The 27,662-nt window shown below is 43.2% G+C and overlaps 1 protein-coding gene across 2 annotated transcripts in view; it reads right to left on the reverse strand.

The window, feature by feature from the left end:
- The window catches only part of PTPRM (protein tyrosine phosphatase receptor type M), an 884,602-nt gene that overhangs the window by 540,307 nt on the left and 316,633 nt on the right, over positions 1–27,662 (reverse strand). For both annotated transcript variants that reach the window (XM_062201377.1, XM_062201376.1), the window contains exon 3: positions 12,523–12,794. In XM_062201377.1, coding sequence (XP_062057361.1) covers positions 12,523–12,794 — 272 coding nt within the window. The remainder of the gene's footprint in view (positions 1–12,522; positions 12,795–27,662) is intronic.

The raw sequence follows: 27,662 nt of genomic DNA on the forward strand, positions 1-27,662 counted from the left end.
GTGCTATAGCCCCACCAAAGAAAAAGAGCGTGAAAGGAAGAAGATGAAGAAATCAGAGGCCAAGAAAAGCAGCCTTAACTTCTGTGAGAGGGCTTTTCAAATCTATCATATGGAAGAATAAATTTCCCTGCTCTTTCTCATTGACCTCTTAAGGGACTTGTTAACAAGTACAAGTCTTACTAGCTGCTTCATCCCCTTTACCACTCAGTATATAACTATTTCAGAACATACCACAGTTTTAAAGGGGGTATGACTGGTAATGAGAAGCTTCCTATTTTTAAATAATTAAGATTCAGTGAAGACAGAGGGTGATTATCTCTTATCTGAAATGCTTGGAACCAAGAGTGTTTTGGATTTTTTTTCCCCCATACTAAAATATTTTCATTGCCTTTATGAGATCTCTTGGGGAGGGGACCTAAGTCTAAACACAAAATTCATTTAAGCTTCATTTACACCTTATACACATAGCAGGGAGGTAATCTGATATAACATGTATAACAACGTTGTGCATGAAATCAAGTTTCATGATGTGGAGTTTTCCAATGACGGTATCACTCTGATGTTCCCATTTCAAGCTGTGGAGCAGTGCAGATTCCAGACTTCTGCAGCGGGGATGCTCAGCCTCTGTCCTGCCTTGGATGACAAAGTTCAGAGGAGGCTCAGACCGACTACTGACTTCATTTTACACCTGACCATTGAGATACTCCCTTTGAACAGGAGGGTTGGAACATGCAGCCCCACCATGAGGGTCATATTCAATAGGTTTCTCAAAAACAGGTTTCAGAATCCCAGGAAAAACTTCAGTGTCATGAACTCTTGTCATCTGGCAAGTTTTCCAGTTTGCACACACCTCTTGCCGGTCCCCTTACTGGGAAACCTGCAAACCCGAAAACAATATTTTTGTCTCTTTCTGTCCACTCTACTTCCCCAGTGAAGCACAACCAGGGTGTGCAGCACCCAGTGGGAGTCACAGGAGCATCTAGCAATGCCAACACCCAGGCCCCAAAAGACTGAAGTCATAGGAAATGATGACATGAGAGCACTGAGGGTACTTCTGGAAGAAAGTGCACAGGGGGGAAGAAATTCATTTGGAGATGTGCCCTATTCATTTTGATCGCACCTAACAATTGAGTGTGAGTGTGAGTGTGAGTGTGTGTGTGTGTGTATATGTATATATATGGGACAATCTTCTGTTTTAGAAGTGAGGCTTGAGTTTCCTTAGGGGGACATATCAAATCCTTCTTAAAAAAAGAATTCAGTAATTCTCAAAACATTTACTTATTTGTATACATGAGTCCTTGTCCCAGGCGTGTTTTGTACCAGTTAACCATGTGAGTCGGTTAAGTCAGAAAGTTTAAATAATTTTTCTGACATCACACAAGCAATTACACAATTAGGGCACAATCTTTGGTCACTTTTACTTTCCAAGTCTTTCTATGTTTCCAAATTATCTTGACTAGTAGTGTGGGAGATTATATACAGACTATACATATATATAGATATACACATACACACACACATTCCCTTAAATGTGTAGACAGTTATGTGCTGAGATTTTCACTTCTGGGGATGTAATTCTCATCTATTTAACCTCCAAGTATAGATGTCTGGAAAGCTATAAAAAGTAGTTTTAGCAACGTCAAATTTTAAGACAGGACTTGGTCCACCGCAGGATATGGGGCAAACCCTTAGACTACCTACTGTTTTGCATTGCTCACAAGCTAGAGAGTTTTATAGTTTTCAATAGTGGGAGAAAATCAAAAGAAGAATAATATTTTGTGAGACATGAGAATCACATAAAATTCAAATCCAACATCCATGAATAAAGTTTTATTGGCACACCGCCATGCTCATGCATTTATCACTTGGTTACAGCTGCTGTCATATAACATCAGAGTTGAGGAGCTGCCATAGAGACCGTCTGGCCCGCAAAGCCTGAAATATTTACCATCCAGCCTCCTGTTTTTGAGAACAAATTTTCTTGCTCAGTTCACCAATACACTGTCATTTACTCTGGTTAACAAGAAAGCATGTGTCAAAAGCAGTACTTTGTCACAGCCAAACACAATACACCTTGCAATCCACGTGGGAGCCTCATACTCCAGCAAAGTCAAGGAGAAACCCAGGGCCTGGCTTAACTTATTTTCAATTAAATTACACATATCGTACTTTAAATGTACATATGCATTTATAACATTGCTACCAAATATTTAAAATAATACATTATTGCAACATATTAGAAAAATAGAGAAACTAACTACTTTACAGGCCCCCAAAAAATGTGCAAAATAAAATAATAAAATCCAACTCAGAAGTCAAAAAACTAAACTACTTAGAATCTGTATTATGCAAGTTAAAACCTGACCTTTAGTTATAATTTTATACCACAAACTTTGGTATTAGCCAGATCTGGTCTAAATGCTATTGTGTGTTTTTATTGAAACAAACACATGTTTAGGGAAAATGCTTTTGCTTTCTAATCCAACCTAAATTATGATTATCTGACAAGTTATGGATCAGTATATCAGATTCATAGAACCACCGTATCTTATTCTGGGATAACTATACTGCCACAACTTAATTTCAAGTCACCATTTTTGGAGAATTGGCTTAATAAAAATACAGTCATTCTTCATTCCTGGATTCTATATTGGTGCATCTGTGTACATCAAAAAACTTATTTTAATCTCCAAATATATACTTGCAAAATCTGCATGGTTAGTTGGGCACCTGAAGACAGCAGTAACAACTTTGGGCTGCTCAATGCACTCATTTCCCCAGGAGGCCCAGCAAGGCAAAGCTCTGTCTTCTTGCTTTAGCTTTCTTAATATAAAAAAAGAACCAGTGGATGGAAGACTTCTCTCTCTCTCTCTCTTTCTGCCTCTGTATCTCTGTAACTGTGCCTTTCAAATAAATAAATAAATTGGGGCCGGTACTGTGGCACAGTAGGTTAATACTCCTCCGGCAGAGCCAGCATCCCAAATAGGTGCCAGTAGTAGGCCTGGTTGCTCTTATTCCAATCCAGCTCACTGCTATGGCCTGGGAAAGCAGTGGTAGATGGCCCAAATCCTCGGGCCCCTGCACCTGCATGGGAGACCTGGAAGAAGCCCCTGGCTTCGTATTGGCCCAGCTCCAGCTGTTGAGGTCTTTTGGGGAGTGAACCAGCAGATGGAAGACCTTTCTTATGGTCTTTCCCTCTCACTGTCTGTAACTATACTTCTCAAATAAAATTAACAAATTCAAAAATAAATAAATAAATAACTCTTAAAAATAAAGTGTCCTGATGGTAGTGTATTTGTGTCATACTTTTCACAATTTTGTGGTTTTGATTGGTGATTTTTGCTTTTGAAAATGACCCCAAATGTGGTGAGGAAGGCTCTCTGCTATTTTCAGGAACAAGAAGGCTGTGATGAACCTTAAGGAGAAAATACACCTGTTGGCCATGCTGTGCTCAGACGTGAGTTACAGTGTTTGGGGGTTCAACGTTAATGAACAGATATGGCTTCTTTAAACAGAAATACACATAAAACAAGATTATGATTGATTGGTTGCTCACAACCCTGTGACCTGAGGCTCCCAAGGACCCAGCCCCATATTTCCTATAGAAGGAATAGCTTGATACAGTTTGCCCTCCATATTAATGTATTTGTCATCCACAGACTCAATCAAGCAGGGAGCAAAAATAGTTGCACCTGTACTGAACATGTAGAGGTTATTTCCTTGTCATTATTCCCTGAGAAATGCAGTCAAAAAACTGTTTACATTGTTTGTGGTCTCATAAGTAAACTAGAGGTGACTGAAAGTAAGGGGGGTTATGTGGATATGTTATGTGCAAATACTATAGCACTTTCTACAAAAGACTTGAGCATCCGCCTGTAGCCGTAGGGTGAGGCACGTTATTCCTGGAAACTTCCTCTGCAGATTTTGAAGGGAGACTGTATGTACCAATGCAATGTTCTCTGAGACTTTGTACAACAGAGCTACTGTGAATAGGATAGGCTACCGTGCTGGTGTGTATTGGTTCACTGTGAGTCCCCATTTCTCCCAAAGGATTTTTGTGCTGATGGTTTCCAGATATTATTTACAGCCACACGACAGAAGGAAATGCAGAACAGAGAGAAGCAACATTCATTCAATCCCTCTACTAATAACATCTCAAGAGACAAAATACTGCATCTCTGTAGCCTTTGAAGACTTTGGGAAAAGACACTTGCTTTCAGATCAGAAAGAACCGGTTAAGCCATCGCCTAGTGCCCAGGAAAGGCCATTCCCCGATGTGGACCTCTGAGAGGTGTGACATCAAGCCACCCTGCAGATGCCTGCCAATGGGAGATGGGGACACGGCGTAAAACTGCAGCATCCCTGCCACTCCCTGCTTCAGTGAAGGGCAAAATGAGCTTTCCATGCTGCCACTTCGCCTTGCTGTGTGGGAGCAAAGTAAAGGGATTTCCTCAACAATACCAACACTCGCCAAGGAAGACGTGCTCGTGGAAGTCACCTGTCGGCGCCTTGAACAAAGGGGATTAACAGGGGCACGTCTGTTCTCCTACAGATTACCTAGTGGATCCTTTCTGCTTTTGATTTAAATAAAAAGCAAAAGTGTGTCCTACCCATTTACAAACATGCTATTTTGTTGTTGTCAAATGGGTAAAATAAAAAAAAGAACAGAAACATACTGAATGAAAGTTTCTATAATCAAGGAGCCAAATCAAAACTACCATGTATATCCCATTAAGTAACCAGACCGTGAGTAGGAGGAGTATGTTCAGGTGCTCTATAACACAGAAGGGCAACCACAGTTCACAACAGCCTATTGAAGTAGTTTAGAAAGAACTAGAAGAAAAGAATTTGAAGATTCCAAACATAAATAAGAAAGAAATGGGAATGTGGAAATGCTAACTTCTGATTTTATTATTACACACTGCACACATGTATTGAATTATCACCCTGTACCCCATAAATATGTACAACCACAAAAGAAAAAAAATCATAAAAACTAAATAAAAAGGAACCAGGAGCAAAATATTCCAACATATATTTATAGGAATGGGTTATTAGAAAATAAAATATAAATTTGCTTTTGGAAACACAAAGCACTCAGTAGACAGTAAATCTGTCAGTGGAGCTAATTTCTGATGCTTTGTCTGGCCTATTCTCAAATGACTTCTTCCATTCCACCTACCAATGTTCATGATTCTCCTCACTTTTCCTTTGGTCTCTTCTTTCCCTATAGAAAATAATGTTCTATGATCATAGCTTAAATTTTCATTACATGAAACAGGATGTCTATGAAAATTAAGGTAGAAGAAAAAAACCAACATAGGGAATTTTAAGGGACTGCGCTAACATGCAAGAGGCAACATCCACATAAAGATGGAAGATGGAAAGCCACAGAAGATGTTCTTATTCCTGCTCACCAAATAAAAAGTACAAATTGAGAATGAAATTTTGAGATGAGGCTACGTTTTTAAAAAATAAATAAAACCCATGATCTCCAAGGACGAAACCGGAACATCACACAAATTGTTCTATTTCCTAAGTGCACTTCTGAGTTAATGCTACAGTGACAACCTAGTATGTTCCCATTGGGTTCTTAATACTTATTTTTAAGCATAACATGCAGAGGGCAAGGGCAACTGCTCAGAGTAGCTTTCCGCTAGACTAAGAGACTTATACGTCACTGTGGCATCAGATTCTACATGTCATCCAAGAGGCAGGAAGCAGCAATTAAGTTGTCTTGCACTTGGAGGAAGGACATAGTGAGGTATTTATGTAATCATGGTACGTTCTGTTTCTCAACTGTTACATCTCAGTATTCCCAAGTGTGCGTCAAGGAATACTACACTCAAAAGATGATCTGCAAACACTCCAGCCAGCACCCACATCCTTCGCATGTCCCTCCTAGAGATTCAGAAACACACATAGGCTCCAAAACAGCCTGCAGTTAGACTTTCTCTAATTCAGCATATCTTCCTGTTTGGCCAATTCATGCCTCCAACGCTCCTTGGATTTCTAGAACACAACTTGGAAAATGCTCACTTGTTTAGCTCTAAAACACTGTCGCCAAGCAGCAAATGTATGCAGGTCCGCTGTCACTCAGCTGTGCCTTTACATAGCTTTCTAGTAAAATAAGTGGGCTGAAGGCAAACACAGCAAAGAAACCCAGGCAGCTGTATGGAGAATAAAAGGTGGGAGGTAACTGTGAAGGGATGGGTAAGATCAAGTCATTCCTATTCCCTCAACTCCTCATTTCCCAGCAAAGATGTCAGTCCTCTAAAGGGTAAGTCTTGGATTAGCCTCCTTGCAAAGTGCAAAATCCTGGCTGTACAAAGACTTCCTGGCAGGACCCAGTGGAAGGCCCCTCCTCTTCTCCCAGGGCCCTACAGTTTACCTAAGGAGCTTGTTTAAACAAGGAGGCTCCACTGAGCCAAGGAGACTCTCCTTTTCCACGGCTTTCCCCTCCCAGGCCCTCTGCTCACTGCCTACCCCCTGAGCCCACCCATTTGAGAGGCACAGGGAAGGAGATGCCCAGACTACCTAGGCATTGCTCCTTTTTCAGAGCAATCATTTCTACTGAAGATCCCTGCCTTGCTGGCTTCCAACTGGCCTTGAGACCACTGCCTTCCCAAGGTGGGCAGAAGGCTATGGGGGTGCAGATGCAGAGACTTCCCTGGGCCATGCATGGCGGAACACAGAGAAATCAATCGGTGACCTCTTTTTTTCTGAAACAGGTAGGGAAACCAAAGAGAAAGGGGACTGCAGAGCCGAAGCTGAGATCTTATTATTTTTTTAATCAGCACCAGAAAGCAAGATGGTGAATGTGAGAGGGAAATATTATTCTTCCAATGGCAGGAAGTCAATATCTAAAGCCATGGCAACAGGTGCCCAAGGAAGGCAGGGGCCCAGGCTTCCCTGCAGCTGCAGGGCCCCAGAAGGGCATGTCTGAGTAGCCGCAATTAGGACAAACATTAATTAAGGAATTAAATGTGTTAATCACTAAATACTTGACAGTTTGTGCTTTAACAAATTGTAATTAACCTGCAATTAGCTGTATTCCATGCAGGTTACCATTGTGGTTTGTACCAGTGGAATACTATTCTACCATAAATTGTAAATAGTAAAATGGGCTCTTGCAGGATTCACAGCATGAGACTGTAGCCATCTCCTTGGTAAGGATGCGCTGGCCCTGGGGCTTGGGCACTGGGTCTGCAACACAAGGAAGCCTCCTGCCAGCTTCACCTGACAGGTAACTGTGCCCGATGTTTTCCATCCGGCTGACACCATGATTTGGCTACAATGATGGCTTGCAAGAACAGTTTCCTCTGCTGAGAAACGCTTCAATGCCCCCATTCGTGCGTGATTCAGATCCCATTAGGCGAAACTCTCTGAAGACAGGAGAAGAGTAAGAAGACCTTTATGCTCATCAAAGCTACTCCAGGCAGTCATGTCTTGTTGGTCTGAACACTTCTGCAATTCCAGCTCCAGCCTAGAGGGAAAATGCCTCTGGACTGTGCAGCCAAAACCAAGTGAGAAATGGAAAGTCCTTCAAAGGCCCAGGCTGTAAAGGAAAACAATGGTCCATACATAGTGTCACCAAATATGTCCCTAGAGCACCTGTTCCCCAAGGTGCAGCCACAGGAGTCCAGGGGGAGGGGGAGTCCATGGACCCTCAGGAAACCTCACCAGGCACTCCTACAGTATAGCCATTCTGGGGCCTTCTGCCAAAAAGGAACTTGGTTCATTTCATCTCCCCCAGGGCTTTTTCCTGGACCGCTTTTTCATTTAACACCTTTTGACATCCCACTAAACGCATTTAGGAAGTGCTTTCGCAGGGACAAAGCGCTCCGCTATTAGCTGTTTCCCCTTTATATTGTCTTTCACAAATCTTAGTGGTGGCTCAACCAAGCGCCAGCATTTATTCAGAGGCTGGCATATCACAGATGAGTTTTTCTTTCATCTTCGCACCCTGCACAGTCATTATATCTAAGCCTATAATTAGGAAAGCAAGGCCCATAAAGTTTAAATCAGTTACCCAAGCTTTTTTTTTAAGATTTATTTATTTGAAAAGCACAGCAACAGAGAGAGGAGAGAGGGGGTTAGGCAGAGGAGAAGGACAGGGAGAGGATCAGAGGCAGGGAGGGAGGGAGGGAGCAGGAGGGAGAGGGACAGGAAGAGGAAGGGAGGGAGGGAAGAAGGGAGAGAGATATCTTCCATTTGCTCACTGACTTCTCAAATGGAAACAACAGCTGGGTCTGGGCCAAGTGGAAGCCAAGAGCCCAGAACTCCATCCCAGTCTCCCACATAGGTAGCAGGGGCCCAAGCACTTGGGCCATCTCCTGTTGCTTTCCCAGGCACATTAGCAGGGAGTGGGATTGGAAGCAGATCAACCAGGACTCAAACTAGTGCTCATACGGGATGCCAGCATTGTAAACAGTGGCTTAATGGGCTGTGCCACAATACTGGCCCTGGCTGGTCAAGCTTACAAGTAAGCAAGGGATGATATTCAAATCCAATTCTATCTAAGCCATAGTATGTGCTCTTTTATTACACCATGATGCGGCTCATTCCCAAACAATGAATGCGAAATGTGAAATATACTTATTGCAGCATAAACTGTGATATAACATGAAATTCCTTTAAAAAATTTAATTTATCCTTCTTAACTCATATCAAAACTACTATCAAATATGAATGCTACCTTTTAGGAGCCAGTATATGTAATATACCAATATTCAAATATACACCAGCCTCACTTTTTTTTAGGCATCTATAATGTATCTTGCAGGCTACACAGAATTCAGAAGTGTTGTCTGGTGGAAGCTAACTCCTGTACCCTGCAAGACAGTTTCTCGGAGATGCCATCTCCTTTAGCCTAGTCTCCTCTTCAGCGTTAAGGTTCAGACACAGCCTATGTGTAGCATCTCTTGGATGCTAATTTTTATATAGTATGTTAAAAATAAAAAAAAGTCACACACAGGCACCCATGTGCGTATAAAACCAGAAACATCTTTGTTACATTTTGCAAAGAGGTGACAGTCACAAGGCAGATTCACATCTGCAGGCCAGTACACAACTCCACATAGAGAAATCGATATAGAAAGATACACTAAAAGCAGATGGGCTCTTGCAGGACTCACAGCAGGAGCCCGTGGCCATCTCCTTGGTAAGGATGTGCTGGCCCTGGGGCCTGGGCATTGGGTCTGCAGCCCAAGGAAACCCTCTGCCTGCCTCCCCTGACAGGTTACTAGTGTTTTCCATTCAGCTGATACCATAAGCTGGGGTAGAAACAGCATGTGGCTCCTCTTGCTTCAGATCTGTTAATACACTTGTCCTTGTCATCCCACCAGGAAACACCATCCAGGTCTTCCATGGTGGTGTTAGGGCCTATTCTCAGTGCTTAGGAAGTCTCCTTCTGACATCTCTGCTCTGCCATCTACCTCTTCCCATCTGCCTACAGCTCAGGTTGTGATGAGGGTAACAACTTCAGCAAGTTGTCTCCCCAGCAGAAAGAGGGAACTACAACCATCCCTGTGCCTTCCAAACCTCAAAGGTTGATGCTTGGTTGGGGTGCTCAGGAGTTAAATGAGCAAGGGTGGTTTTCAGTGGATCCATACTCTTGACAGTTGTTGATAAGCTGGTTCTTAAAAACTGAGGAACACTGTAAAAACAAAATCTAGAATTTCATCTTTGAATTCAAAGCATGAAGCTATTCTTAATGAGTCACCTCATGCCATGAACTGAATGTTGGTGTCCCTCCAAAATTCATGTTGAAACTTCCCGGTGTGTTGAAATCATGGTATTAGGAGATGTGGCTTTGGGGAGGTGCTTGGGTCACACGGTGTAGAGCCTTCCTGAGGGCATCAGTGCCCTCGTTCGAAGAAGCAGGAGAGAGCTAGCTTTCCCCACTTTGCTTGCCACGTGAGGACACAGTCACTTGGGATGAGAACTTTCCCCAGGGTTGTCTCCACTGTCATGCTGACCTCAGATGTCCCAGGTTCCAGAGGTGGGAGAAATAAACACCTGTTGTTTAAGCTACTTGGTCTGTGGTTATTTTGTCAATGTAGCCCAGCTGACTCAGACAGTGCAGGAATTAACTACAAGAATAAAGTTCTAATTTATTCTGGTAAATCATACACTGCTCATGATGTACCAGAGACCACAGGGGCAAGAGTGGGGGCTTAGGGGTTAGGATAAGGTGTTCAAAATTGAGATGGCAGAGGACTGTACCCAAAAGTGCCAAGGCAAGTAAGAATTCATTAAAAATGACCCTGCCCTGGTACAGAGGACCATCCTACTCTCAGCGTGGCTTGGTGATTCCTTTTGGTAAGTCTGTCCTCCCAGAAGCGTTTATCAATCAAATCACCCCTTTACCGCACTGGACTGTCCATGTTAAGTGTGTAAAAGGCTGAATACAAGGTCAATCTGGACTGCAGCCGCCTTCACCATAACCTGCATGCTATGGTTCCGGAGGCTACCGAGGGGCTCGCGAGAACTCACTCCGGAGGTTGGGGATGGGCACCGCAGGGCCAAAGAGAAGAAAACCGGTGCAAGGGTGAGGAGTATACTTTCCAATCCTGTCCAAAACTGTGTCCCCTGGGCCTCGGAGCTGTGGACCCCTGGGGCTGCAGAGCCCGCAGCCAGGTCCAGGGGGCAGTGGGGAACAGCTCAGAGCTCCCCCACAAGGAGCTTTTCAATCACAGCTTCTCCGCCTGCTCCACGTACAAGGAACCTTCTCCAGGCTACCACGTCAAACTCACCAGGGGCGGCTCAGTGTGTAACCCTACGAAAAGAGGAGCTTTGTCCTAGAGGTTCTATTTTTAAGTATAGTCCCGACTGATGACGACTAGCACATTTATAGAAAAAGAAGGCACTCAATAAATAGGATGTTCTCCTTCTGAGAAGAAAACTAATTTTTACTCTAATTGCTTTCTAAATAAACACAGTACCTGTATTCTCAGGAAATGTTAGAATGTGACAGATGGCAGAAAGAAAAAAAGATCCAATAAATCTCTTGTTACCCCATTTGCAAAGGAGACACTTTTTAAATGTATTTACTTCCAAATATATTTTAGTCTTTATGATAAATTTTTAAATTTAAAAATAGATTTTAATGTAGTATATCAGTTTTATCCACTTAACAATATAAGCTTAAATACTTCATTAAATGATCTTCCATAACATTATTCTTAATGGCTGCAAAATGAATTTTTGTAATGAGGTGGCATAAATTAATGCATCCTCTATTGTTGGAAATAATACTGTTTTTGGTTTTTCATTATAACAAGTTACTATGAATATCCTTGTACTGAACCAACCATAAGCACTTTTTACAATTTTTAGGATAAATTCTTAATAGATTACCAAAGTTAGACTTTGTAAATTTTTAACATTTTTAAAATTTGATGCCAAGTGTGCTGTAAAAAGATTTTTAACAATTTATGTGTATACCAATGGAACTTTCACTTCCTCCCACTACCACTCAAGGAACATTTATTTACCACTCATTAAGTATCAGACAGGGTTGTAGGCACTGGGGTACAAGGATAAATTAAGCATGGAATTTACAGCCCATCTGTTCCCATTATCCATACAGCAATAGAAGAACTGGGATTGATGGGTTGTGTCTGATCAACACCAAACCTTCTGAACAGAGGACATTCTGGCCTGTTCTGAAGACAAGCAGCCCTCGAAAGACCCGGTTACCCCTCCTAAGTCTAGACGAGCACCTCAATGAAATGTGATATACAACGTTACATGCACCTGCCAGTCAGCTCCTCAGTGAGCCAAGGGAACCAAGAAAGAGAAAAGCAAAAGATCACAGTCTTCTTTATGTCACTCTTAGCTGGAAATTAAATGAGCATTCTTAATAATTTTCCTTTTTATACAAATGTCCGTTGTAATGAATTTCCCACCTTGCATCCCAAGGTGTCCCTTACAGAAGGGCTGTGGCCTCAGATGGCTTCTGTCTCACTTCCTAACTGCCCCAGGGCACTGCCCTCCAGTTAAGGGACAAGAAACCAAGCAACAGCATAACAGCATAGGAGACTCGGACAGCCCTCCGTGGCCAAGACAGTTTCTGTAAAGTATTTTCTTCTATTGCTTCTGTGGGTTGAAGCAGGGAACTGTAGCTCACAGGCTGGCCTCCAGGAGCATGTAACCTTAATGACCCATTGACTCAGAGGAGAAGGGCATCTTCCCTTAGACTCAAGTGCTGTCTGCCTGGGTCAGACACAGTCTACTGGACATGGAAAGTAGAATATACTTTTTGCCCCTCTGCAGATTACTGCTTTTATCTTCTTAAAACAATATGCACAAGGCATAAGCAAATTTAAATTATATTTTTTAACTATCACAACATCTTAACACACTCCTTCTTAAACAGCATAGGTTTTACCTACATTGATATAAAAACATTCCTTACACATCTTCTGGTTATGTCAATATAATAATCATATATATATATATATATATATATTTAGAAACTAGAGGATGTTTCAAATCATGAAATGAGAAGTCACATACCTGATAAAAGTTAGGCCAGAAAGTGCTAATAGCTAGTTCCGCCCTGTTCCACGTGCGCGTCGGGTCTCCAGATATATTCCAGATGGGATTTCCCAAGGGCCCACTATTGACCCTCACATAGACATTGAGTAGTCCGGGTGCAGAATTACTCTTGCTGGACACAAAATAGTGAAAATCGATGCAGTGAGTGTCATTTTCTTTAAGCTGAGGTAAGAGCAGATGGGCTGTCTGCTGCTCGGGTCTCCCAGATGTATTCACCAGCATGAAAGAACCTGGGAACAAGAAGGCAAAGAGTCAAACCCTGAAACACTGCCTGGTGCGCTCTGGGCAGCACTGTCAGGTTTACGTGGGCTGGCATTGCAACTCCACATCTCTTTCTTAAATTTAAAACTCTCATTTCTTTCATATCCTTTCTATGCACCACCTCGTCCTACCACCTGCCCCAATTCACTCCAGAGTCAGTGAATGGAGAAGTCCCCGGATGTTACTGCAATTCCCTAGATGTCACCTAATTAACAGAAATGCAGCCTAGTATCTGTAGATCTCCCCCATCTACCTGGTAGTCGCTAGCTACACATGGTTGCTTAGGTAGAAATGAATAAAAGTGCCACATGACCAGACATCCAGGTCCGCAGCCCATCAGCCAAGTGTCACGAGCTCCAGGGCCACACATGACTTGGTTGCTGCCACACAGAGCAGCACAAAGAAGGTACACATCCTCTCAGAGGCTCCACTGCAGAGCAGCACCCTACAATGGCACTACCATTAGGTAACACAGCCGTGTTGAGACTGTGGTGCAGTCTGGCTTGTGGAATCTCCACTGGCCCCTACGATACTCTGTGGGGTCCTGCCTTGGGCACCACTGCCTCTACCTGATGCTGTGACGGTTTACTTGTCCTGGACAGTGGGGGCAGTTTTACAACTGGATGTGTCCAAATGCTCACTGCCCCACTGGAGGGTGACCATCCCCACAGTGTTCTCTAGGAACTCCTCCTATCTTGACACCCTGAGCATTGAGCAGCAACAAATGTTGAAGAGTTTCCAGATGGATTCAAGTTCTCCTGGCACCTGAGTCCTTCTCATGTCCAAGATCAAAAGAAACATCAACTGAAATAATTATATGAATTGTATATACCACAGAAAAGATAAAAGCAAAATGTTCTAAGATAAAAGAGACAAAAGGGTATTGCAAGTTCTTAACAGAGAAAAAGTATATTGAACCTCTAAGTTGGAATTTTATCTAAATTTGGAATATAAAAATAGAAGAAAACAAGTACTGTCCAGGTGCGGCTGGCCTCCCAATTCCTACTGGACAAGCAGGCTCTTTCCCCCAGTTGAGTATTCCCTTTCAAATGTCCCTTATTGTGAATCCCAATGTCCACGATGGTAATTTTGTATGTACAAACATTTCAGTGTTTACTCATTTATACCTATGAATAAACACATACAGTACGAAAAAAAGAGCAGAACTTTTATTGAGTCCACATGCTACAATTCCCAAATAGCAAGACAGGAAAATCACCTTTCCCAGAGAATTACTGCAAGGGACAAATAAAAATTTAGATATCCTTTACAAATTAACAGGCGATTATTAAAGGATCAATATTACATTCCATTTGCTTATGGCTGTTACTGTCACAGCGTCCTTACATGAGGTAAGCTGGCTTAAATGCCACTGAAGATAAACAAGAATGGGATCACAGAAGCAGCTTATCCAAGTTTTAGGATGAGTTAGTGGCAAAACCAGAACTTTGAGCCCGAGTTTCCAGCCCATGACTCATCCTTCCACACTCCAACAACCCCATGTTTCTTCCTGTGCCAACTGAGCATATTCGTATAGAAAAAAAGCAAGCCCCTCTACAGCACTGGAGGGAAATTCTTGAAGACACTTTAAAACCAAGCAATTTTTAAAGAGATGAATGGTATACACCTGGAAATATAAAAGCCAAGCCACAAGGGAAGGTTTATCCATGGAACATACACTCCAATAAAATGGAAGAACTTCACACATGATTTAAGAAAGAGTTGGGGCAGAGAAAGAAGTGTGAGGCAACAGAAAATCGCTGAAAAAATTTGCTTTGGTTAGAGCTGACAAAGCATGAAGTCTTCAAACACATGTACAGTTGGTCAACCTCATCACAACTCTGAAGCAGGCTGCTGGTGTTCATAGTATGAGTTCATGGTTGATCGTATTTTTCTGCTGTTGCTCCAGTATAGCTGACTGAGTCCACATTGTATCATTTGGGGCTCTATTATGTGCAATAAAGTTACCATGGCTATTCCTACCAGTGGGGCTGTGGCCTGATATGACCTTGAGGCCACCTGTGAATCACCAAAACCTTCAGTATTGCCACACTGCCAAGGATATTATTTCTTGCCTTGTTTCCATCAGTTACACTTGGGCAATGAAGTGTGCTCATCATGGCAATAAGCATAGGATGGCAAAACCACATGGTGCCCATTGTTACGGTTTGGGTAAGGATTGAGTGTGTGCTACTACAAAGCCTCGTGTGCTGGAAGCTTGGTTCTCAGTGTAGTGACGCTGAGGAGGAGGTAGAACCTTCCAGAGATGGGGCCTAGTAAAAGGCCACTAGATCACGGAGGTACCAGCCTCAGGCCTTGTGGTACTGGACTAGTTCCTCAGAGAAGGGGTTGTTAAAAGGGGGCTGAGCACCTCCCCAAGTTCCTCTTCTGCACGCTCCCGCCATTGTGACGTCGTCGCCACGAGGCCCTCACCAGAGCTGAGCAGTTGCCAGAGTCCTGCTCCAGGATCTCCTGAACTGTGAGCTAAAGAGGCCTCTTCCTTATTAAGTACCCAGTCTCGGGTACTTTGTTACTGTAACTGGAAACATGATGACACCCATAACCTGTGAAGCAGGCCTGGCTGAAGCCCAGAGGAGCCTGTCATACACTGGGCACTGCTCTACCATCACTGTTCAGGAAATCACTTGAGTTTCCTAAAGTATTATTTTCCTGGCTTCAAAACAGCACTCCAATGCTTAATCCACCATGCTGGATTCTGGCACAAAATGCTCTTCCAGGCAGTTTTCTGAGCTGTCTAACGTACACAGAAGTTCCTGTGTTGTGGTCAAGGTGAAATGCAGGTGTCATCCAAGTTACAAACCCTCAAATGCCCCTAACTTTGTAATCCTTTCTCCTCCTTTTTTCCCTGTGTGAGTCAGAACAGTCTGTTTGCAAAGGCGTTCTTTTGTTATGCATATAAGCTCAAAAAGGATTAGCAGAGGGAGGACTGACATGCCAGCTACACAGAAGTCCCTTTGGCTTCCGTGTAATGTTTTGCAGTGCATTAATTTTATAAAGTGATCAAAGGAAATTTTGCTCTTGAAGCTTTTATCAACATATGATGGCCTTTAAACAAAGCTAAACACGCCACAGAAGTGCCTTCCTTTAGTGCAAGGAGTGGCAACAAGTTTAGTGGTTTCAAGAGCCAATTTCTTTTTCCACTCAGTTAAGCTCCCTGGGTAACTGCAAGAACAGATGAAGACACTCTGAAGCCTCTAGCCCTTTCCTTTGTGTTCAAAAGGGAAAAACCCAAAATGACTGATGAAGAAGACAAACCGTGCACCATGCTTCTAGGGCGGCACAAAGCTGTCTCCACAAGAAGGGAATGACTGCAAGGAGCTCTACAGAGGGTAAGAGCTGGAGTCCTATGGTCTGGGGTGAGGACCAGCTCAGTGGCATGCTGTGCCAGACAGCAGTTAACGGGCCAGTATTTTTATTAGGGTTGTCACTGTTTTGCTGCTTCTTTGGCTATAAAAGCTGCATGGGTTTTTTTGTTTTTATTTTAAGGATTTTTAAAAAATGTTTTATTTATTTGAGAGGAAGACAGAGCTCCCACCTGCTAATGCCCACAACATCCCCATCTGGAACCAAAGTTGGGAGCAAGGAACTCAAACCCAGTATCCCATATGGGTGGCAAGAAAACAATCACTTGAGCTGTCATGGCTGTCTCTCAAGTCTGCAATGGCAGGAAGCTGGAGTCGGAAACCAGAGCCTGGTATCAAACTCAGGCACTCCAATATGGGATGTGGATGTCTTTTTTTTTCTTTTTTCTTTTTCTTTCTTTTTTTTTGACAGGCAGAGTGGACAGTGAGAGAGAGACAGAGAGAAAGGCCTTCCTTTTGCCGTTGGTTCACCCTCCAGTGGCCGCCGCGGCCAGCCCGCTGCGGCCGGCACACCACGCTGATCCGAAGGCAGGAGCCAGGTGCTTCTCCTGGTCTCCCATGGGGTGCAGGGCCCAAGCACTTGGTGCATCCTCCACTGCACTCCCGGGCCACAGCAGAGAGCTGGCCTGGAAGAGGGGCAACCGGGACAGAATCCGGCGCTCCGACCGGGACTAGAACCCGGTGTGCCGGCGCCACAAGGCGGAGGATTAGCCTAGTGAGCCGCGGCGCTGGCCCTTGGCCCTTTTCCCTTTATTTTGACAGGCAGAGTGGACAGTGAGAGAGAGAGAGACAGAGAGAAAGTTCTTCCTTTTCCGTTGGTTCACCCTCCAGTGGCTGCCACGGCCGGTGTGCTGCGGTTGGCGCACCGCGCTTATCCGAAGCCTGGAGTCAGGTGCTTCTCCTGGTCTCCTATGCGGGTGCAGGGCCCAAGTGCTCTACTGCACTCCCAGTCTTACCACATGAAGGCACTAAATACAAAACTTGCACAAAGCTCGAGCCCAACAAATGCTGGTGATTATCATCAGGATTGCTCTGCTTCCTCCCACCTCCTATGGAGTGGAGTGTTCTATGCCTGCACTCTAGGAATCCCAAGCCATTCTCTGCCATCTATTATCTCTGTTTCTCCTTGTCCACCTCACAATGCTCTTGGCCCTGTCCTAATACAGCTAAGTGGTACTTTTCAAATTTACTTCCTTTCTGAGATAGGAACACTTGTATTGACAGATGACAAAATCTTCAGCTCAATGTTGCTGCTGCATTTGTGGGGGAGGGTATCTATTTCACAGTGTGGCCATCAGGGCTTCGTTCGCAGCTTTGAGATAGAGAAGGTTTTTCATTGCCACCCACACAAGTGCTTCTTGACAGTGCTGGGCTGCAGTTTCCCAATGAGTTTAGAAAAGCAAATGTGAACATTCATGTTTAGCAACATCTAGTAGCTCTGACTCTGGTAAAGTCAATAAAGGACCAGCAAAGGGAGCGAAGAGATGGTTTTCAATGGTTTGAATTTATCACCCATCTGTTATGAAAAGAAAGTCAGCCCACCAACCAATGTTTAAAGAATTAAAAAATGCAAAACATTTATATTCAATTTTGGACTATTGTGTTTGCTTTTGAAATATCCCTATATGGCTGAATTTTAATGCTCACTTTCTACTTCAATGTTTTGACTGGGAGGGAATGCATTTTCAAAGAGTAATTGGGTCTCCCTCTGTAGTTGCTTCCTTACCTCAATTTTTCCCTCTACAAAAAGCACCCCAACTGGGCAAATAAATAAAAGCAATCATAACTCAAATTGGCATAGAAGTTCTGTTTGTGTTCAGATAACAAAAACACCCTTAAGTCACTGGCACGTAAGTAGAGAATATAACATTCCCGGCAAAAGAAATGAGCTCCACGTGAGGAGGTCAGCTTCCAAAGAGACAATGTTCAGATGCACACTTGGAAGGTTTTTAAGAATAATTATTTTGGTTTACTGAAAAGGAAAAGTCTCTTATGGGAATACGCAATGTTCACATGCTCAAATCTTTGGGTGAATTAAATTTACCATAATCAAATGCTTGTGATGAGACTGGCTTCCATCACTGCTGGCGACAGTAGTAATAACTACATAGAATTAGTTAACTCCTTTCTGGCCCATCCGTAACATTTGCATTGCTGTGACAGAGAACAAAGATTTGCAAAGGCAAAGGAACTGCATGAATCCTCATCCTACACTTGAGAAACTTCAGCCACACAACACAAAAGGGAGTGCATTCTGTTAGCCAGCAGGAAGAATGAGTGGTGTATGTCACTCAGGACTTTGGCTGACAGAGAAACTGCATTTTGTGAATGTTCAAGCCATTATGGAATTCACTTTTTCAGCATCTCAGTTTGTGCAAAAGCATACAGATCATTGGTCTTTCCAGCCCTTGGGCTGTATGCCTTCATTTTTTCCTCTAGGACCGTAACTCAAGCTTGTGGATTTAGAATCCAAAAGCTATATAGATTGTTTAAAAGTTTCATCATGGTGGTGCACAGCCCGACTCTGGCTGTCATGGCCGTTCGTGCTTCTTGGGACATACGCAGAAACAACCAGTTATAACTGCCCACTACAGCAGTGCTTCCCAATCGATAAGGAAAGATTACTATTTTTGAAGATTTCCAGTGCATTTCAAACCAAATTTGTGTACAATACAATAAACATGAATAGCTACAGAAATGAATTAGAAAGGCACAAAAAAATGTATGCTTTGAACTTGTGATCAGGAGTATTTGATAAAATAAATATGAAATTCATCCATCAAATTCATATGAGAATTTTCTGCTGTCAACTTCTATAGTGTTCATGGACCAGGAACAAACAAGGTATGGGCCTGCTCTGATCTGCAGTCTACTCTAGACAGCACAGGCTTAACTTTGTAGCAGACGAGCCATGCAAAACAGCATCCAGGGTCCTCAAACAGATATTTTTCCTCAACAGCAGGTAAAACAAGGGGCTGCTATTGTGGCACAGCAGGTTACGTTGCTACTTTCAATGTCAACGTCCCATATAGGGGTGGTGGTTGGAGTCCTTGTTCTTCCACTTCCAATCAGGCTTCCTGCTAACATACTTAGGAAGGCAGCAGATGGCTCAACTTCTTGGGCCCCTGCCACCCACATGGGAGACCCAGATGGAGTTCCAGGCTCTTGGCTTTGGCTGGGTTCAGCCCCAGCTATTGTGTTCATTTAGGAGTGAACCAGCAGATGGAAGATCTTTTTCTCTGTTTCTCTCTGTCATTCTGCCTTCCAAATAAATGAATAAATAGTTACAAGTAGGCAAACGGAAAGAAAGGATTGTGGAAAATATCTCTGGGTTTTCATCCCAAAGATAATAAAGAAGACAATCTCTTTGAACATAAAATGGTGTTGTAGAGGAAAATGAGAAAGCAAAGTGGGAAGCTCCTGCATTGACACAGAACGACAACCATGGCGCTGGGGCACAGAGGATTAAGCTGCTGCCTAAGATGCTGGCATCTAATCTGACTGCAGATTAGTTTGTGTCCCACCTGCTCTGTTTCTGATCCAGCTCCCTGCTACCTGTCTGGGAAAGCAGCAGAAGATGGCCCAAGTTCTTGGGCCCTTGATCCCCATTGTGAGAGACCCAGATGAAGTTCCTGGTGCCCGGTTTCTACCTGGGCCAGCCCTAGCCTTTGCGGCCATTTGGGGAGTGAACCTGCAAAAGGAAGATCTCTCTCCCTCCCTCCCTCCCTCTCTGAACTCTGTCTTTCAAAAATATAGATACATTTTAAAAAAAAAAGAAAGAACAAACATGATCATGGTGACTGGACAGGCCTCCTAGGAACTCTGAGTATGGACAGCACTGGCTCCTCATCAAGGAGAAAATGCAGAGGGTCTGGTGCATCCTCACCTGGGAACCACCATGTAATACTAATAGATCTCAAGAAGAAGAGAAGGCTAGGGCCGGCACTGTGGTGTAGTGGATTAAGCCTCCATCTGCAGTGCTCACATCCCATATGGGCACGAGCTCAAGTCCCGACTGCTCTACTTCCAATCCAGCTCCATGCTAATGTACCTGGGACAAGTACTTGGGCCCCTGTACCGATGTGAGAGACCTGGTTCCATTGCGGCCATTTGGGGGTGACCATTAGATGAAAGATCTCTGTCTATCCCTCTCTGTAATTCTACCTTTCAGATAAAAAAAAAAAAAGCAAGAAGGCAGAAGAATAACATATGCCATCTGTGCCTGGACCAGGATCTCAGTATACCTGATCTGATTAAATCCTCACCACAACAAAAACCTGAAGAAACAGAGAGCAGAGTGAACTCACCAAAGCAGCCCTGGAACAGTATCTGATAGCCAGGGGAAATTTAGTCTTCACTTTCAAGCTCCAAATGCAAGGCTCCAACATCAGTCTTTTTTTTTTTTAAGATATTTATTTATTTATTTATTTGAGAGTTAGAGTTACAGACAGTGAGAGGGAGAGACAGAGAGAAAGGTCTTCCTACCGTTGGTTCATTCCCCAAATGGCCGCAACAGCCAGAGTTATGCTGATCTGAAGCCAGGGGTCAGGTTCTTCTTCCTGGTCTCCCATGCGGGTACAGGGGCCCAAGCACTTGGGCCATTTTCTACTACTTTCCAAGGCCATAGCAGAGAGCTGGATCACAAGTGGAGCAGCCGAGAATAGAATTGGCGCCCATATGGGATGCCATCACTGCAGGCAGAGGATTAACCTATTGCGTCATGGCACCGGCCCCCAACATCAGTCTTTTTCACATTTTTGACTGTAACTCATAACACTTTGTGTCATACCATGTGACCCATTATGCATGTGCTGGTATGTTTATTTACATAAAAGTTTCATGAAACCATGTATTTCTGTCTGTGAACAAGTGTGCAAGTAGACAGCACTCACGTTTCCTACTCAACTTCATATCACACAATGGATAAACTGACGCTGGTGCGACCCACAACATGACTTCACAGCCCACAAATGCCACCCTGCGATTTCTCCCCAAGAACCAAAACCAAAACAACGCACTCTGCACTCTGCTTCCTCAGTAGGAGAACTTTTGTTATTATTTGTCCTTTAAAATTTGATCTCAAACCCCAAGAATCAAATCACTAGGTTATACTACTCTTCCAGCTCCCAGGAAAAGCCCCATGGAATGGGGAAGATAGAAGTCTCTGGAAAACTAAGTGACCTCCAGGAGCCTCTGTGGGAAGTGCCATCATCACAGTAACAGTGCTCCTTAGCACCGACGCCACCTGCTGTAACCGTGACCTGCAGGGCACGTGTCACTCCTTCCTGGGAAGCCACTGCTGCTTGTGGGCCCCTTTCAGACATCTACCCCCTTACAAAAGGGGAAAAGCTGACCTCACAGCCACCAGGGAATCAAATGTGGACAACAGCCATCCTCTCTACTCCCAATGGGATGTCTCCCTAACAATCTGCCTGCCTTGAGCATTCTCAACAGTGACTCAACAAGACCATTTGTTAACTACATTCTTTTTTTTGCCATCCTTCTGTTAGGCTGATGAAAACAAGAGGCACAACAGAAGCATGGGAAAGAGGTACCACCACGTTGCAGGGAGGCCCACTGTGAAGCTCTGTAACCAACTCTGCACAACCCCTTCCCCTCCCTAGAGTCCACTTAGTTGTGCCATCAGTAGGACAGAAGGTGGCAGGATCATCCTGGCCTGAGCTATTCTTACGAGTCATTGTACCCCATACCCTGAGTACATTCCCAACCATCTAGGCAATATAAAATTAATAGTGAGCGTAATTCACAGCTCTCAAGTGTACACAAAACACTTGCCTTAAGAAATCTCTGCCAAATACCCGAGAGATATGCAATTGTCATTTTACTGATTCACAGAACAACTGAATGGCAATTGTAGTTATTATGCATAAAAATACTGATCTGACCAAAGTGTAAGTGGGCATTTTGAGAACCACAAACAATAAAACTTGAACCTATTCATTCCTCCAGCCAGAAGCTTGTAGCTTGGTTGCATATATTTTAAATGTTGTATTTTCATCACAGAATTATTTTAAATGTCACAAAATTAACCAATCAGATCCACTGTGTTCACCAATATTTACATGAACACAGCCAGACATATTGTAAAATCTGGAGACTTGGGACTGACTACCAACCTTCAGAAGGAGTCTTGAGACACAGTTGTCATTTGTGACAAAAAAACATGTGAACAGGTTCATTGATAAGGGAGTTACATTCAGAAAAGAAATGTGCTCCGGTTTTATAAGGTGTAATGAGAGTTAAATTGTATTATAGTGTATGTCATTTAGACAAACTGCTTCCGTGACTTAGCTGAAAAATACTAGGTGTGTGCTTTATAATTTACAAGTTAAAAAAAAACAAACACAGAATAGAGGAAACACAACCTTTTAGCTATCTAATGACGCTAATGACTATATCTTAGGAAATGAACCACAAGTACAACAAGCGAGTAGTGACAGGTGGACTATTTAGAATGTTCTTAAGAGACTGTTTAATTTCCCATATGTCAAGCTTTTAATTGATTGACATCTTGAGAAACAGTTCTCTTTGTTCTAAATCTCAGAATGACATAAGCCATCACAATATAAGCTTCCACTTATTTTTTCCTCCCAAATCACTGTTGATTCAGAGATTTCTTTTTCCACATGTTTATCTGGTGATAGATAAACTAGGATTTGCTTTTTTTTTTTTTTTTTTTTGGACAGGCAGAGTGGACAGTGAGAGAGAGAGACAGAGAGAAAGGTCTTCCTTTGCCATTGGTTCACCCTCCAATGGCCGCTGCAACTGGCACACTGCGGTCAGCACACCGCGCCGATCCGAAGGCAGGAGGCAGGTGCTTCTCCTGGTCTTCCATGAGGTGCAGGGCCCAAGCACTTGGGCCATCCTCCAGTGCCTTCCCGGGCCACAGCAGAGAGCTGGCCTGGAAGAGGGGCAACCGGGACAGAATCCGGCACCCCGACCGGGACTAGAACCCGGTGTGCCGGCGCCACTAGGCGGAGGATTAGCCTGTTGAGCCACGGCACCGGCTCTAGGATTTGCTTTAAAAAGAAATCAGTATGGCTGGCGCCGTGGCTCACTAGGCTAATCCTCCGCCTTGCGGCGCTGGCACACCGGGTTCTAGTCCCGGTTGGGGAGCCGGATTCTATCCCGGTTGCCCCTCTTCCAAGCCAGCTCTCTGCTATGGCCCGGGAAGGCAGTGGAGGATGGCCCAAGTGCTTGGGCCCTGCACCCCATGGGAGACCAGGAGAAGCACCTCGCTCCTGGCTTCGGATCAGCACGATGCGCCGGCCGCAAGCGGCCATTGGAGAGTGAACCAACGGCAAAAGGAAGACCTTTCTCTCTCTCTCTCTCTCTCTCTCACTATCCACTCTGCCTGTCAAAAAAAAAAAAAAATTAAAAAGAAATCAGTTAGCTTTTATATAAAGTGCAGACCAGACTTAAAAACTGCACCATCTTTGACACTTTCAGCTTAACAAACTCTTGATACTGGTGATGAAAAAGAGCTACCAAGACCGTCTTTTTGTCATAAAAACTAGTTCTTAAAAAAATTCCAAGAGTTTCATCAACATTCCTGATTAAGAGCTTCCTATGTGCCTGAAGAGGAAAGGAAAAGAAACTGCATGAGCCTGGCTGAGGTCAGAACCAGATCCCACAGGGAATGTCACTCACTGATCAGAGGACAGAATGAATGCAACACCAAAACTTAAGAAAGTTACTCAGAAAAGGAAATTAAAATGGTCTGTACGTAAAACTGATGACACACTATTAAATCTATTAATGATAAATCAGTTTGTAACATCAGAAATCTGTTGGATCAGTTACCACTAAATAATTAGGAAATGATAATGAAAAACCACTTTGTGTTAGCAGAATGACAATGAGTGCAACATAGACTCTTAAGAAGACACTCCTCTTTGCCTCTAAACCAAGCTATTCAAATTAATGCAAATGTTGGGTATAATGCATTTTTTAAATATGTAAAAATCTCAATACCACGTTTGGGAGATGTGCATGGGTTAGAAAGGAAGCACAGAACTCATGATCGAATCCCAAGAGCAGAGAGCATGAAGAATATCATGTTCTTTGCCCCATGGAGAGCAGGCTAGCAGACAAAGCTCACCATCAGCTCTGTGACATTATGAAAATCACTCTCAACCCAAGTCCATACATCTATAAAATCAGAACGGAGTAGAGCCTACTACAAAAGACGTGCACTAAGGCAAGCAAAATACTCATCACAGTGCTGGCAAGACACTGAGCTTAGTGGGGAAAACTGGGCTCTGTAGCCAAATGGATTACAATACGATGATTTTTATAATAATAATAGTTATTATTATTTTAAATTTGAAAACGAGAGAGAGAGAGAACTCCCATGTGCTGATTCAGTCCCCAAATTCTTGCAACAGCCAGGACAGGGCTGGACCAAAGTCAGGAACTGGGAACTTAATGTAGGTCTCCCACATGGGTGATAGGATCTAAACTACTAGATTCATCACTGATGCTTCCCAGGGTCTGCAATAACAGGAAGCTGGAGTCAGGAGCCAGAGCCAGGAATTGAACACAGATACTGAGATATAAGACATGGGTATCTTAAATGCTAGTCTAAATGCTTGACTCCTGCATTGAAATCATTTTTTTTCAAAGATTCATTTATTTTGCTTGAAAGACAGAGTTACAGAGACAAGGAAAATGAGAAAGAGAGAGAGAGAGACAGAGACAGAGACAGAGACAGAGAGAGAATGAATTTTCCATCCACTAGTTCATTCCCCAGTTGGCCACAATGGTCAAGGGTGGGCAAGGCCAAAGCCAGGAGCCAAGAGCTTCATCCAGGTCTCCCACTGGCGTGGCAGGGACCCAAGTACTTGGGCCATATTTCTCTGTTTTTTCCCAGGCCATTAATGGGGAGCTTAATCAGAGCAGCCAGGACATGAACCAGCTCCCATTTGGGATGCTACAGCTGTGGGCAGCAGTTTTCTCCACTATGTCATAATGTTGACCCATGCATTTGGATTTTTTAAGGATATATTGATTGATTTGAAAGGCAGAGTCACAGAGAGAGAGAGAGAGAAAGAGAGCAAGAGTGAGAGAGAGAGAGAGAGAGAGAGAGCACGCACTACTATCTATTGGTTCATTCCCCAAATGCTGGCAATGACCAGGGCTGGGCCAGGTTGAAGCCAGGAACTAGGAGCTTCATCAGAGTCTCCCACATGGGTGTAAGGGCCCAAGCGTTTGGGCCACCTTCTGCCACCTTGCCAGGAACACCAGCAGGGAGCTGGATCCGAAGTAGAGCAGCCAGGATATGAATCCATATGGGATGCTGACACTGCAGGCGGCAGCTTAACCTGCTATGCCGCAGCCCCTGTGTTTGGATCTTGATTCAGCCACTCATTGGTAGTCCTTGAGCAAGCTGACGAACTCTCTATGCCTCTGTTTCCTTATCTATGAGATGACAGTAAGTTTGTATCCTTTTCAAAGAAACTATTGAAATTGAATAATTCACAAAAAGGGCTTTCTAAAAGAATACCTGGTACACAGCGGAGATGTGCCAAAGTCTGGCCTTCATCCCAGTTTTTAATTCAGATGCATTTGAAATCAGCCAGGGATTACACAATAGCTGAATACTTACTTCAAAGTAATTGCTGGCACCCTTGAATTTAGGTATATTAGAGATCACATGATTATACAGGTTACCATCATCCATGTCCATCCAGACTAACAAGGTCATTAATACAACCCACATTTGTACTTGAACATATATTCAATATCTAAACATTAATTTTCAAATATAAATAATCATTTTATATGTAACAGGGAGTGAAAAATCTTCTAATGTGACTTAAATGTTAAAATGTTATCATGTCTACTGAATTATAAATGCACTTATTAAAATTACAAGAGTAAAGCACCACAGTAATTAATGAATGTAAAAGTTGTTGATTTCATATGCAAAATAATTAACTTTTAAATAAGTAAATATATTAACTATGAATAAGAGAACAATAATAGCTAAGTTATAAAGTATTTATATTTTATAATATAAAATTTATTTTACACTATGAAATACGTGCCAGGCATTCTTCTAAGAACCTTACATACTTTAACAATCTTAATCCTTACAGACAGGGAGATAATTGAGGCATAGGGAGGTTATATAACTTGCTCAAGACCATGCAGGTAGTAAGTTGTAGACAGGGGACATGAGCCCCAGGCAAATGTGTTCCAGAGTCTGGGCTCTTGAGCCTGATATTAGGCTGCCTCTCAGTGTAAGAGGATGCACACTTATTAGATAACTTTAAGAAAAACATTTTATCCTCTTGAATGTGTGTGTGTGTGTGTGTACATCTAACTCTGGTCAATTAACCTAAGATATCATAGAAGGCAAAAATCATGTGAATATGATCAGCACTATGGGAAGATTCTGGGCTGGCCTGCTGGAATATAAGAATGAAGGTGGGTCAGAGATTGGCCTCCTTACCCAGGACCCTGCTGATCTCTAACAAGACTCCTACCCTATACCTTTACAAAAATCAACTCAAAATGGATCAAGGATTTAAAGCTACAATCTGATACCATTAAATAGTGAAGAATAATCAGGAAAACTCTGTAAGACATTAGCGTAGACAGACTTCTTAGAAAAGACCCCAGAAGCACAGACAATCGAAGCAAAACTGGACAAATAGGATTACATCAAGCTAGGAAGCTTCTACACAGCAAAGGAAGCACTCAGCAAAGTGAATAGGCAACCAAAGAACGGGAGAAAATATCTGCAACTGTGCAACTGATAAAGAATTATATCCAGGGGGCCAGCACTGTCACGTAGCGGGTAAAGCCACCACTTGCAGTGCCTACATTCCATATGGGTGCCAGTTCAAGACCATCTGCTCCACTTCCAACCCAGCTCTCTGTTATGGTCTGGGAAAGCAATGGAAGATGGCTCAAGTGCTCAGGCCCCTGTACGCACATGGGAGACCAGGAAGAAGCTCTTGGCTCCTGGCTTTCGATCAGCCCAGTTCTAGCCATTGTGGCCATTTTTTTGGGAGTGAACCAGCAGATGGAAGACTCTCTCTGCCTCTTCCTCTCTGTAACTTTAAAAAAGAGAGAGATTTATATCAGAATCTATAAAGTGCTCAAGAAACTCAATAACAACAAAGAGAACAATCCAGTTAAGATATGGGCAAAGAACTTGAACAGGTATTTTTCAAAGGATGAAATTAAAATGGGCAACAAACACATGAAAAATGCTCAGGATCACTAGCCATCAGGGAAATGCAAATTAAAACCAGGTTTCACTTCACCCAGTTAGAATGGCTCTCAAACAGAAAGAAAAAAAGCATAAATGTTGGTGAGGATGTGAGGAAAAAGGTATCCTAATACACCGTTGGTGGGAATGTAAACTAGTACTGCCATTGTGAAAGACAGTATGGAGATTCCTTAGAAATTTGAAAATATATC

Source organism: Lepus europaeus, chromosome 9 (genome assembly GCF_033115175.1).
Source record: "Lepus europaeus isolate LE1 chromosome 9, mLepTim1.pri, whole genome shotgun sequence".
NCBI classification, from domain to species: Eukaryota; Metazoa; Chordata; class Mammalia; order Lagomorpha; family Leporidae; genus Lepus; species Lepus europaeus.